General features: G+C 43.1%; 1 protein-coding gene across 1 annotated transcript in view; it reads right to left on the reverse strand.

Annotated features, from left to right (window-relative positions):
- LOC133132672 (A disintegrin and metalloproteinase with thrombospondin motifs 2-like) overlaps positions 1–7,121 on the reverse strand; it is a 65,471-nt gene extending 58,350 nt beyond the window's left edge. Inside the window, exons 1-2 of the mRNA XM_061248304.1 lie at positions 6,980–7,121; positions 5,211–5,605 (exon numbers count right to left, since the gene is read on the reverse strand). Coding sequence (XP_061104288.1) covers positions 5,211–5,605; positions 6,980–7,064 — 480 coding nt within the window. The 5' untranslated portion in view covers positions 7,065–7,121. The remainder of the gene's footprint in view (positions 1–5,210; positions 5,606–6,979) is intronic.
- Positions 7,122–14,683: the final 7,562 nt, after the last annotated feature.

Below are 14,683 nucleotides of genomic sequence, written 5' to 3' on the forward strand. Positions count from 1 at the left end.
ATGCCCGGCTCTGTAAATGCATACAGTAAAGATGGCGCTGTTAAAGGTTAAACTCTCCAGAGCGCTTAAATAAGCCAATCAGCTTGCCCCTAAAACATTTACAAAGGCACCTATACGGATGAGACCTCTGGCTGCATGCGTTCTGACCAGAGCGCCTCTCGCTTTAACGGGAACGAGGGGCTTCTGGGCTTCATTGAAATGCATGAGGCGGCCTTCGTCTCAACCCGGGAGAGCCGCACGGACTGGTGCGACGCCGAGAGCGTTATTCCCCTGGAAACGAGAGCAGGCCTTGGGCAGAAGCCCATCAAAATGGTGGAGCTGTCATCCGTGCTCCAGCTCTGCCCAAACTACCGTAATACATCACCGGCACCGCCCAGGACTGGCAGATCTTCGTGTCTGCTCAAGCCCAGGGAAGGTGGTCCGACTGGTCGAGCTCGTCCCACCCCTGCTCTCAGGAACCCGAAAACGCTGGAGCAGAAACCGACCCTCCGGTGAACCTCACTAATAACCATCTCACACTTAACACTTAACTACACACGTGCGTACGTACACATAGAGGAAGACACATGAAATATATGTGCACACACGAAAGCACAAACATACACTCACACGCAGAAACACACATGCGTGTACGCATATAAACACACACACATACAAACAGGTATGCGCTCGCACACATACACACAGATAGATTTGCACGCACCCACACACATGCAAACTCACATAGACACACACACACACACACGCACACACACACCAACACAGACACACACACACGCGCACACAGACACACCAACACAGACACACGCACACACACCAACACAGACACGCGCATGCGCACACAGGCATGCACACATAGCTACGCACATACACACTCACATGCATACATACACACACCCACACAGGCACATGCATGCACACAGACACACACTCACCCACACAGCTACATACATACACACACACATACATACATACACACACCTACACAGACATACGCATGCACACACAGACACACACTCGACCACACAGACACACACACACCCACACAGCTACATACAGGCACACTCACACACATACACATACTCTCAAGGTCAGGCCACATTCACTGAAGAAACAGTGAAATGAGGGTAGAAATGAGGGATACTTGGAAGACAAAAACAGGCAGACAAAAGCAGTTTCCATCCCCCAATCTGGACTCAACACATCTCTGCACGTCTGCCAAAATTCTGCCTACCACAGCCCAGTTATGATGGGCTTAGCTGTCACATTGCATTTGCAGTGCCATCGCAGTCATGAGGAGGAGCACACAACTTTTCTCAGAAGGTCTATAGTTTGGTCCGTGAGGCCGCTGAGGGGTTATTAACCGGCTGGACCAAAGTCGCAACACGCTGACTGACCAAGCAGAAGGGGAAATGTCTTTGGATGACACACAAGGAGGAGGGGTGAGGGCGCAATACTCAGAGGAGGAGGATGCCACAGACTATTATAGAATGAGATGGGGGTTTTTTTAAGTCTCCCAGTGCTAAATATCTCCCAGCGTTTCGGAAGGAACACTGTCTAATAATGAGATTACTGTTATTGGAGACTTTGGAGTTTCACACTGTACAGTTATATCAGAGTGGGTGATCCATCAAAATGATTGTTTTCTCATTTTTCATACTGCTACTGTTTGGTATTATGGTGAGAATGAGAGGTCAATTAAATAAACTTGGTTGGTCTATTGCAAAGAACAATGAAACAGCTCCCGGTACTGAATATTACATTTTTGTGGTTTGAGTGTCTGGATGCGTGCCTTGTATGTGTGTGTGTGTGTGTGTGTGTATGTGGGTGTGCATGCATCATTGTGTGTGTGTCTATGTGTGTGTAACTGTTTGCATGCATGTGCGTGTAGCTGTATGTCTATGTGTGTGTGTGTGTGTGTCTATGTGTGTGTGTGTGTGTGTGTGTGTGTGTGCAGTCGCACATCTCTGTAAGTGCACGTGTGTATGCGTGTAGGTTGACAGGAATGCATGTGAATGAGTGCATGTGTGAAAGAGGGATGACTGGATGGATGGGGGGATGAATGAAAGAGTGATGACTGGATGGATGGGGGATGAATGAAAGAGGCTCCCCTGTGCTGACCGGCCCTCTGCAGGGTGATGAAATAAAAGGCGTGACTAATCACACCGTCCTGCTGCTCTCGTAACAGACAACCACAGCTGGATCTGCTACCCGAAAAACCGTAACCCCAGAACCACAGCTGGATCTGCTACCCGAAAAACCATAACCCCAGAACCACAGCTGGATCTGCTACCCGAAAAACTGTAACCCCAGAACCGCGGCTGCATCTCCTACCCGAAAAACCGTAACCCCAGAACCGCATCTGCAACCCATATCACCAGAACCGCAGCTGCAACTCCAACCCATAACACCATAACACCAGAACCCCAGCTGCATCTGCAACCCATATCACCAGAACCGCAGCTGCAACTCCAACCCATATCACCATAATGCCAGAACCACAGCTGCATCTGCAACCCATAACACAATAACACCAGAACGACAGCTGCATCTGCAACTGCAAGGAAAAGTGCCCAGAAAGGTACAAATGCTTGTTGCTGGTGCAGCACCCTATAGGGGCGTAAATGTGTTCTTATAGCCAGCAATATCTGTTTAATGTTTTAATTTTTTTCCTGGAAAATATACTAATTTGTATGCAAAGACACCACTGTACTATCAGGGCACATTTGTGAAATGTAATCCTTGAAGAACAAAAATGTATCTCCACTGCCACTTTATTTGTGCGAGTGTAACTGCAGAACTACAGCTGGGCTCCACGCTGGACAACCTGCTCCATGATGGATGTCCATCATGTGAGGAGACAAGAGAAGCCACGCCCTCCCCCGCTAATGGCAGGATAATGAGGATTGATGATTGTTCAGACAGGGTGATGGGCGGTTCCTGCCATTTGTCAGTTCGCTAACAGAGTGAAGGGCGGTGAATATGGCGGGGAGGAGAAAGAAATGAAAGGAAAAAGAGAGAATGAGAGATGAGTAGAAGGTGTTAAGTGGGTGTGGAGTCCCAAGCCCTGTGAAAGCCTCAGGCTCCCAGGGCCTCAAAAGGCCAGGGCGTGGGGCGGAAAGACCATGGCTGGTCTTTACACACACTCTCAGAAATAATGTGACAGTGGAGGTACATTTCTTCAAGGATCACGTTTCCAAAATATACCGTGAAAGTACAGTAATGTTCTCTTTGGACAAATTAGTATGTTTTCCAAGCAAAAGGTACACAAAAATTAGATATTACTGGCTATGGGGTACACATTTTATGTACCTGTCGGGTACTGCCAAATAGTTAGAGGGGTAGTAAAGAGAGCAGAAGACTCACACACATCATGCATTGCTCCAAAATCAGGTTTTAATCCAGCATTAGAGCTGACGTTTTGGCATGAGCTGACCGTGTTTGGAGACGTGCTTTCTGGTTTTTGTAGTATAGTAATATAGTACAGTTATCATTTCAAAATATGTAATGGGAAGTTTTGTACTTTGTAGTGCACTTTGTACAGATGCACAGTTACAACCATACACTATGGGAAAATGGGCAAGGAACGGCAAGAACAAAAATATAGGCAAATCTATTGTGCCACCAAATGAGTGCTTTAAATACCAAGTATATTAAAAATAAAGAAGAAAGAGGGAATATGATTTGAGAATTGTAATACCATTCAACCACAAAAGTGCTCATATGGAACCTGTTAAAACACCTATTTCCTACAGAGACAGACAAACCAATTCACACTTCCACAATCAAGAAGATAACAAGAAACAGTTGAACAGTTGCTTCATTTTCAGGGATATTGTGCCGCTCTAAAATACAGATCTGCGTCTACAATAATGTGAACTCAAAACAGACTCAGAATAAGACACAAAGAAGTATTTTTTTTGCCAATTATCATGTTATCGTTTTTGATATTCACTGACATAAATGTGTATATTTATTTTCTAAGTATGCCACAGATCAGTGGCGCTGTCATCTGCGGTCTTGCATAACCACGATTGAAAGGAGAGAGAGAAAGAAAGAGAGATGGAGAGAGAGATATAGATGTTTCTATCCTGTTTGTGGTCCCCTCTTTGCTCTTTAAAAGTTCCCGGCTGCCGAAAGAAAGACAAAAATCTGCTGCTTTCAACTTTTTACACAACTTTATTTCTTTTACCGGCCTGGATGTAAATCCCAATGGTGAAACTAACTGTTAATAGTGATCTATGCACCAAGAATCAGCTGCCTCTTGACCAAACAATCCAAGTTAAATCCAGTCTGTTTTTATCACAAATGAACCGAAAGCACATTAAATACATGAATGGGAGCAGTGTGGGAGCAAAGTTAATCTTTTCTCCATCTGAGTAACCAGGGAGTTCCTGTCTTCCTGTCTCCTACCCTAACCCATTCAAAAAAAATTTCAGCAGGTAAAGAGTCAGGGGTCATGTGGGGTGAAGGGCATGATTGGTTCTCATGAAGATGCCTGCCTGCTACCAATAACAGTGCATGTCAATATGTGGTAAAAACATGCAACAAACATACATGGAGATATAGACTATACAATATAAATAGAGAAATTGTGGGAGAGAGAGCGAGAGAGAGAGAGAGAGAGAGAGAGAGAGAGAGAGAGAGAGAGAGAGAGAGAGAGAGATTGCTCCATGTCTGTAACCTTACATGCGCCTTGGCAATACTGTATGTTGGGAACCCTTGCTAGTGAAGCACAATTTCAGGTTTGAGTTACAATTCCAGTCTTTGAGATCCAGCTGCCCACCCCCCACCCTGTCAATCTCTCTCTCTCTCTCTCTCTCTCTCTCTCTCTCTCTCTCTCTCAGCCAAACGAAGGCAAGAAACTTACAGGCTCACAGGTGGCAACAGCGCCTCCAAATGTGGGGGCTAACTATTATCACTGACATGGAACAGCATCTGGCCAACTGCTTTGCCGGCAAGGTTGACATTCCAGCCAGGGCATGTTTGTGAAATTGAGGCACATGTAAATTTAACTTTTGAATCCCTCAGTTATGTATACGCCATGTATCAACGTACCCCATCCCATGGTTGCAATGCTCCCCGTCAAAAACTAGAGCTGTACACAACAGTTATCCCTTGCTTCTGGCAAATTCAGATGAAGTTCCAGGCACATAACTATCAGTGACCCTCCACACAGTAGCCGCTAACATTGAAACATGGGAACTCACCAATCCATCGCAATTGCTGATTGCAACTGACGCGCCTTTCACGTCCGCGACGTCACCAACGTAGAGGCAATTCCCCGCTATGGGCTCCGTGCGCGTGACGTCATCGTCCTCCTGCCACTCCACCCTGGCACCCGGCGCCACCAGACGCGAGTTGGGCCGCAGGCGCAGATGGAAGTCCCGGCCGAACACTGTGATGTTGTAAAACAGCACCTCCCAGGGCCCGGTGCGGCGCTCCCCTACATTCTCATCGGCCGCCTCCGTTTCTCTCCTCCATCGCTGGTGCAAGTGCCCTCCCAGCCGCTCAGCTGAGACAGCGTGCGACAGGAACCGTCCCTCTGCGTCAGTGCTTACAGGCTTTACCACTCCATATTCCCTCAGGACATGCTGCAAAGAGTCTGCACACAGACAGGGACGTAGTTAAAAGACAGCGATGAATTAGCCTATACAGGTAGCCTACGCTCCCTTTGCACACTTATTGCGCCATCATGCACAAACTAAAAAATAGTGAAAAATTGTTTTGTATTGTTGTTATCTTTTTACTTATTGTGTATTACATTTTCTTCACTTACTTATTTTGGCACTCATTTATAAGGCTCAATAATACATCGAAATAGGCACATAATACACTCGGGATTAAATGTTTGATATTGACATCTTAACCAGCTGGATAGGTCCTATTGAAAACGGAGCCAAACTTTTTTTAAAGAAGAAATTCCAACGAAAGTGTATGTGACGCCTGCTGTGTCTGCATATTTCACCCCCGAATCCGGAGGACGGAGAGAGAAAAAGACATTAGTAAGGTACATCTGCTGAGTGTCTCCAACCTGTCATGTACTGTAGCGCTGCAGACGAGAAGCAGAACCCCCTCCTCTCCCCAACTCTAAAGGATCATTTACACACACTGGCCTTTAGGGTTTACTTATTAGGCTACTCATGCAGAAAATATATCCTCTACTAAATACACAACAGTCTAGTTGAGGCTACTGTTAAATCTCTGTAACTAAAGCTTGAATTATAACGCAAGCTGGCATCGAAAGCGATTTACATTTTCAAAATACTTCTGGCACATCACTTAAAATAACATTTATTGAGAGAGTTGGTACATACAAACGGTTTTCCATTTTCACAGCAGAGCTGCAATTAGCAACTTTACCGTCTTACATCAACTGAATCAAATTGAAAATAGCAACCAACCTACCTAGGCAAGTAATTGACGATGTTAAGCTAACGTTACATTTAAATGTTGCGAAGTATTTTCAGGAAATTACTGGACTTTCAAAACAGAACTGGCTTTCAAAATGATATGCCTTGTTCACGATCTTTCTTTTCAATTTATGTTCAGATCGAACAACATCTTGTCCGTTTTATTAGGAGTCGATTCGCTAATTAACATTCTTCTTCAACAAGCCAGTTCTTCAATCTATGTGCTTTAAATTGCATACAAAGTAAACGTTTGATATGAAAATAGTGATATTATCCATAAAGTTGTATTTCCTCTATAGTCCGTGAATTTGAATTAGCAATCTTTTTTTCCTAATGGGGGAATAGAGAGATGACAGTTGGTGATTAAGCAGAATCTTCTCCATCTGAATCTTGGCAATAGATTCATGAGACAGATGTACGGAAACTACAGAATGTGCATAACTGAGAAAATTTTGCATGCAAAGTAGAGGTAAAGCTGTGTCCAACGGAGAAGGGGGAAATAACATACAGTGACTACATCCATACTTTAAATGAAGCGCAAAACGTTAAATAAAGGTCCCACGTACCTATGCTACTGGCGATATAAAGGCTGTTCGTGCGTAGACAGAATGGAAAAATAATTATAAATGCAAATACAGACGCAATATCCATGGCAGCTCAGAACTGTGAGAGAGGGAGAAAGACGGACTTTGGGATCCAGTGTGTTAAAGTTCCCTTGAGCAGCGATCCGCCACTTCGGCAACAGCAGCCTGCAAGTAACTGAAGTGCACCGTGAGGAGGAGGGAGGAGGGAAATCTCTCTCTCTCTCTCTCTCTCTCTCTCTCTCTCTCTCTCTCTCTCTCTCTCTCTCTCTCTCTCTCCCTCCCTCTCATACAGCTGCGCGCACATTCTCATAATATTCGTGGAAGACTGCCAGTGTTCCACATCAGCAATAGGAAAGCATTATATACAGTAGCACATTACGTAATACAATAACTATATATTCTTATTCTTATTCTCATTTCACTATTATGTTATAATATATGATTATTTAATATTACATTATTATTATTGCTGTATTGCTGTTGTTACTTTTTATGTTTAAAAGCATACCTGTAAGTTGCACAACAATAGCTAATTTGTCCAAGAGCTCCCCCTTTGTTGGAATTAGGACATGCAGTCTTGTGAAGTGGTACAGGTGCATCCTGGGCACTTATGTATGCTCAGGTTAGGCGTATTTAGCCGTTACCCTCAGTGTTTTGGTTCAAGCTCAAGCATATCACATCTGTCCCAGTCAGCCCCAGGGTGATCTTACGGACCCCCGTTACCACGTACAGACCGGTAATCAGAACATGTCTGATTCACACAGAATAGTTATATGAATTATATCTATACTATGTGGAGTATAGTTTGTTGAGTTTGATATATTGAGTTATAGTAAAAGCAGCTCTGCTGTACATCCCAACACTATAGGATCATTTACACACACTGGCCTTTAGGGTTTACCTATTAGGCTACTCATGCAAAAAAATATATCCTCTACTAAATACTTGAGATCAGGCAGTCTGTAGCGTAGTGGTTAAGGTACATGACTGGGTTCGATCCCTGGTGTAGCCACAACTTTTTGTGTAGCCACAACAAGATGTGCACGGTTTTGGGCCCTTGAGCGGATAAGAGCAAAGAGCGTTTGCCATCTGCAATGCTGGGGATATTTCACTGGTGAAGTATATTGATGAAGTTTGAGCAGCTTCAAATTTGGTAGGATTAAATGGTAAACATGCAATAAACATACTACGATGCTAAATCCTGTAGCAACTTTGCATACAAATGTGTTTTTCTGACCCTCTGTTACTGCATAAAATGTAAGAAAGTATACAACCATTTTTATTTTTAACTCAGATTTCTTTGCGGATGATTCTAGTGGCACTATTTATGGATAAAAGGCTAGTCATTTCGGAAACGATAAGAAGGCAACAACCAACGTGTCAATATATTTATATTTCAGTAATTGTGTGTTTATTTAAACTGTTGGGCTCAATTAGATCCGAAACATAAAAGTGGACATAAAATCTAGGAGGGTTAAAGTAAAATATTTGGAATGAAAAGCAGCTTATTTTTAAATGATTTCCTCTGAACAGTGGAGGCTGTTCAGAGGACACAAGGGAAAAATATAATCAGGAAAAAGCAAAAAATTCCCCTCTTGTCAAATTCAAGTCAGTCCAGAGAAGCCACAGCCCACAAAACTTGCCTTTGAAATCTATGAAAAATATGGAATTTAATCAAAGCCAAAACAGTTTTTGGCCTTTTATCGTTTCATTAACTTGTTTAATCGATTATTAGCGGAATGTCTTTCAGCAGCCTAAAAGCAGGTAGCACTGCCACCCTGTCCGTGGTTCAGAAACCTTCAAAGGGCTTGAGAACTTATGATTATTATAATTTATGGATGCTGCTTAGTTGCTTCCCACTTTACCATTTGCACCTGACCATTTAAGAAAAGGTTGTTTGGGGGCAAAGATGACAGGAAGGGAGATCAGGAGATTTAGTCGGGTTAGTCTGGTCGTTAAAAGCTGAACCTAGAGGGTCAGAGGTCGAAGGGCAGGAACACTTGACCTGGGGCATGGTGGGCTGCTGAACTTGAATGGAAGGGTGGGGGGGGGTGAGTCTTCCAGCGTTCAGGAGGTCTTCTTCTAAGAGGCTCGTGGAGAATCCATTGACTCTGAGTTAGGGAAGTAGGGAACCCAAAAAAGCAAAGCCTCCAGAGAGCAGATGTGAGTAGAGGAGACATCAGTGCTGTGAGAAGACCACTGTCGTACTCACTCACTCACGCATTCACAGGAAGTGACATCATAAACTACGGCCCTGCTGCCGGGGTCATTGTGAATGGGTGAATCTTAGAAGTCACTGCATGAAAGCTATGGCATGTATGGACATTGATATTGAGTAGTTGTAATATCTAAAACCTTGCATGCCTGTGTGTGTGCGTGTGTGTGTGTGAATGGGTGAATCTTAGAGAAAAGTAACTGTGTGAAAGCTATGACATGTGTGGACGTTGGTATTGAGTAGTTGTAAGCATAGCATCCCTAACATAAAAAAATGCCATTCCTTGCATGCGTAACTGAGGTCTCAGATTTTAAGAGTGGTTGTGTGTGAGTGTGTGTGTGTTTGTGTGCGTGTTGATGTATGTGTGTGTGTGTGTGTGTGTTGGTCTGTGTGAGTGTGTGTCTGTGTGCAGGTGTGTGTATCTGGATGAATGGGTTGTCAAAAATGTAATTGATATAACATCGTTTTCATTAGATTCAATAATATGTATTCATTTTTTGATAACACCTTTTAATTTTTATAACATTATCACAACGACAAGAGGTTGGCATAAATAAGTCACAAGAAGACAGGATGTATCAATATACAGTGATTAAACAATGTTAAAAGCAGGTACAGTCCTCAGTTAAAGCATAACAAATTAAACATTTAAAATCAGTTGACAGTAATACCACAGCCAGATTGAGTTGTTTGCTGAAGATTATTGAAGCTTTTGGGTGCACAGCAATTAATATACATGCTGCTGAATTTAGTAGGGTCATTCATCCAAACCTAATTCCAACTTTTATTTCAGTCCAGGCCTGTGTGTGTCTTTGAGAGAAATCCACAATGTCAGAGAGGCAGACAGTAAATCCTTCAGCTGTGCACTGGTGAGAGGAGGAATATCAACACACACCCCCCCAATCCCAGCCTCCCCTACCCCCGGCTTTTTAAAATGCCAGCTTCCAGGGAGCTTTGCAGCTTTGCAAAGATGTAAAAGATTTCTAACGAGGCTCTTGCTTGGATCCAAGAGAAAGTTATCTGGGATGTGAGCACTGCCAATCACAATACCCTTCAGAGAGCGTAGTGATAGACAAAAAAGAAAAGTCCGCCTGGAGGAGCCCCCCGTAACCCACCCTTAAAACTGTCCTTATGCAGAATACGACGGACAGCCAACATGACAACAGTCCAGCAAAACTCTGCTGAAGATATCCAAACTCATTTGGGGAGAGGGAGGTGACAGGGGTGAAAAAAACAGGATCTGGCAAGACGATCAGTCCCAGCTTCTGAACAGACGTTGGCCAGTCATGACACTAGCCCCTGGCTGCTTTTTCCCTGGGGGAGAACCAGCACAACACTCTTAGAAATAAAGTCACAGTGGTGATACATTTCTTTTCTTGAAGGATCAATGTACCCTGAAAGTATAGTAATGTTCTCTTTGGGTACAAGTGATGTACGTATGTAGGTATATACTGTTTTATTATAACCATTTGTAGCTTTTTAGGCACTTTTTGTACCTTTATTTCTGAGAGTGCAAGTTATTCTTTGTACACACACATAGCACTTTGCGTGCTGCCTTTAATAATGCTGTTACATTGTCAGATGTACACAGTTACAAACAGGGTGGCAATTGTTATTAGAATATCAGTACACCATTACAGATTGTAGACACCATTACTATTTGGCGGCCTGTAGCGTAGTGGCTAAGGTAAATGACTGGGACATGCAAGGTCGGTGGTTCTGATCCCGGTGTAGCCACAATAAGATCCCTACAGCCGTTGGGCCCTTGAGCAAGGCCCTTAACCCTGCATTGCTCCAGGGGAGGATTGTCTCCTGCTTAGTCTAATCAACTGTATGTCGCTCTGGATAAGTGCGTCTGCCAAATGCCAGTAATGTAATGTATTTGGTCATCAGGTACAGTGCAGTCCACTAGTATTTGGACAGTGACACAGTTGGTGTTGTTTTAGCTGTGTACTCCAGCACATTGGATTTGAAACAAAACAGTGAATATGAGGTTAAAGTGCAGACTGTCAACTGTAATTTGAGGGTATCACTGTCCAAATACTTATGGACTGCAGTGTACACACCATTACAAAAGGTTACCTTTTTTATTTCATTATTCAGACACACACTATTGCTGAGGTTAGTCTTCCTTGTTCATCAGATATAGAGCATGAACAGACCATTATTATTAATGAATTGTGACTCTCCATAAGTATGTACCGAATGTTTGATGATCAATGAGCAATGGTACCTTCTATAATGGTTTGACCACTGCTCTTAGTTCATCAGATTTTCATTGTTACAGAGAGAGTGATACGACCAAGCATTGATATTAAAATCTCAGGTATGCACCACAGTGGTGTGGGACACTGTCCTTAGATCAGCAGATATACTGAGGGTGACTCACATATCCATTTACAGGTGTTTGCTGAAGCTGCTCTTTTGACATTTTATTTTTTTCCTTTATTGTCTTTCCAGGGTTATGGAGGCAGGGGGCCGTATCTGGGACTTCAGATTGATTTGGAGCTAGACGCCCCCCCCAAATCCTGATCTTCAGACTGATTTGGAGCTAAGACGCCCCCCCCAAAACCCCACCCCTAGCCTCTGCACAGTTTAGTCCTCCAAATCCTTTGAACGAACAGAAAATGAGAGTGCGGATCTATTGGGGTTTGGTGGCGTGTGTGCATGTATGAGGTATTTGTGGGAGTGCTCTGTACATCAGCTGCCTCTGGAGAGTGGAGGTGATTTACGCTAGAGCGTCGGTTTTTCGGGAGTCCCTCTCCAAGACAACAACTCCTCACATCCCTTGTAAGTGTCCAGGTCAGACTGTAAGGGGTGTGCTTTATAGAGGACAATCGCAGGCACACAATAGGGACACATTCCTGTTTATTACCGACCGGTACTTCGGCTGAGCTAGTCACCGTAACTGCAGTATCACCAAAAAAATCTAAAGAGGAAAATGTCCATTAACTGGAGGTTTTGAAGAAAAGACATTAAATAAATGTATATGCTTGTGTTACAGTATGCCCTACAATTTCAGTTACACATAGGTTGACAGGAAGGTTAGCAGGTTGTAGTAGAAGCTTTATTTTTTTTAAGAGGATCGTTCTTTGTTTTTCTCCAGAATTTGAATTAGCATAACCTTATGAAAGTCCTATAAAGCTGGAAGAATAACATGACTAGTCTCGTAAATCCTGACTGTGGCTCTGAGTGTTCCACAGGGCCTTCAAACCAGAGACTTGTTTATTTGCTGAGCAGGGCTGTCTCATCCACAATGACATTTTTCAGAAAGGATAATTTACAGAAGCAACATACCTAGGTCACATAATGTTGGTCAAAGAAACACAAAATCACTCCACCAAGAAATTGTACCTAATAGTAATAGTTGCCTAGCTAACTTATTTTGTCCACTGATTATTTTACTATGCTGTTACACGCTCGTGCCAGGTTTAACCAGCTTGAAAATTGAGCTGGTCAAGCTGGTCATACGCTGGTCTAGCTGGATATGAGCTGGTCAGCCAGCTTGTGCTGGTAGCTTGTCTGATCTGGTGGCTGGTCTACCTGCTGGCCTGTGGGTAACTATATGCACTGCAAAACCAAAGAATAAGGATTTATTCTAGTTCCAATGAGGCAAGACAGTTTTGACCCATTTAACCCTTATGTTGTCTTAACGGCTAAAAATGACCCACCACTATGTTTAGCAGCAGAGAAAACCCCCTAAATGATGTTTTTTCAACTTGAAATTTGATGATGATGATTGTTGTTGTTTCTTCATGCAAAATAGATGTGGGGTTTAAAATTAAATTAAGCTGCTTTATTTTAGGGGTTTAGTGAAGGTGGGTCATTTTTGACCCTAAGGATAAGGGGAGTATACAGAATGTTAAGGCTACATAAGGGTTAAAACAAGCTAATATTTCCCACTTGAAAGAGAGACAAAAAGATGCTAAGTGTAATTACACGACTAAAACATTTGTTAAGACAGACCATATCCCATCCACAGCCGGGCAGGGCTGCACAACGTCACAGGCAGTCGAGCACTGCTGAGGCTGATGGGTAATCGGGCCTGTGTCCGTCCGTGAGCTTCATTAGGCCTGCTGTAGGATGCGACCTGCTGTGAGCTGATGGAGTTTGCTGGAGACCGCTGTGAAAACCGGATCATCATTATCCACATTTCCTTGGAGCGCCTTTGTGGGTTTGCTTCGGGTTAGCAGGTAGAGGCCTTGTTTTTATGTGTTTCCGTTTGAAGGGGAATAAAGCAAATATTGGGCAGCACAGTTAAAGTTTTTGACTTAACTTTGTTTTTTTCGGTAAAGAACATAAGTCTTCTCGTTTAATTGGGAGCCAGTGGAGTGAAGTTAAGACAGGTAGCATGTAATTTTAATGTTTGTTTTTGATTAAATCCTGGCAGTAGCATCCTGGAATAATTGGAGTGGGCAGTTGTTACTATTTGAACTGTCATCCTCTCCTGTAAGACGTTGCAATTATCTTGGTTTTGGTAGACAAAGGTCAAAGATGTATGCAACTTTGTAGAATGAGTAGCATCTTCTTTGCATTAGGATGCTGATGTGGTGGAGGCGGGGATGGGGGAGCGAAGGCCAAAGTGTCATTCTGTGTATGTTTTGGATGTAATATTACTGAGGAATGTCCGATCGCTTCTTTCAAAATAAGTTTCAAATTTACGACCATCCCAAATCTTTAACAGGTTTCCCTAGGGTTCAGAAGAATTTTAGAAATTAAAAAGCATAAATTTCCCACATTGTTAAGGCCCTCTTCAGAAAACATTTTCTTAAAAATATTTATGTTGTCGTGGAGACTGTTGAAATTTCTGTTGACCATGTTCTCTTAGATTACCAATAAGCCCACAATGCTTGTTGCTTGACTTTAGACTTATCAGACTTTATGGAGGGCTTTATTGCAGGCAGGAGCACTTCCCTTTGAAAGAAAGCTTGTGTACTAAATTCAGCATGCTGGCACAGAGCAGGTAGCATCTCCTTTACAAGCTATTTGGGAATAGCATCGAAGGAGTGTTGAACACTTTGAAGCAGCAATTACCTCTCAGATAGTGATGTTCTCTTGGCCCGATGAAGAGCATAAATGCCGGGGATGCCTTGTGCATTGGGTCAGACTATTTTTATAATTCACTATTAGAATTATGACATTTCAATTTGTACATTTTGTCTTCTCGCTGAAGAACTTACCAGACAATGGGGAGCTATACGCTTTGGGATTCTGATTTAAGTTGAAGGGTTCAACTTAAATCCCCCCCCCCCCCCCCCCAGAAGGAGGTTTTCTCAAAGTGTCCAGAAAGCTCTCCAAAAAGGATTACTTACCCTAATGCTTTCTAACCAACCTGCATGACGTTTAAAATGGAACTTTATTTAAAAATTTACCAGAGCCTCATTAGGTTTACATCCATAGCAAGTCCAAATCCTGTAATTACACACATCTGTATATTCATTCTGCAATACAAATGCAGCGCAAATCAACTG

The sequence above is a fragment of the Conger conger genome, chromosome 7, assembly GCF_963514075.1.
Source record: "Conger conger chromosome 7, fConCon1.1, whole genome shotgun sequence".
Taxonomy (NCBI): Eukaryota; Metazoa; Chordata; class Actinopteri; order Anguilliformes; family Congridae; genus Conger; species Conger conger.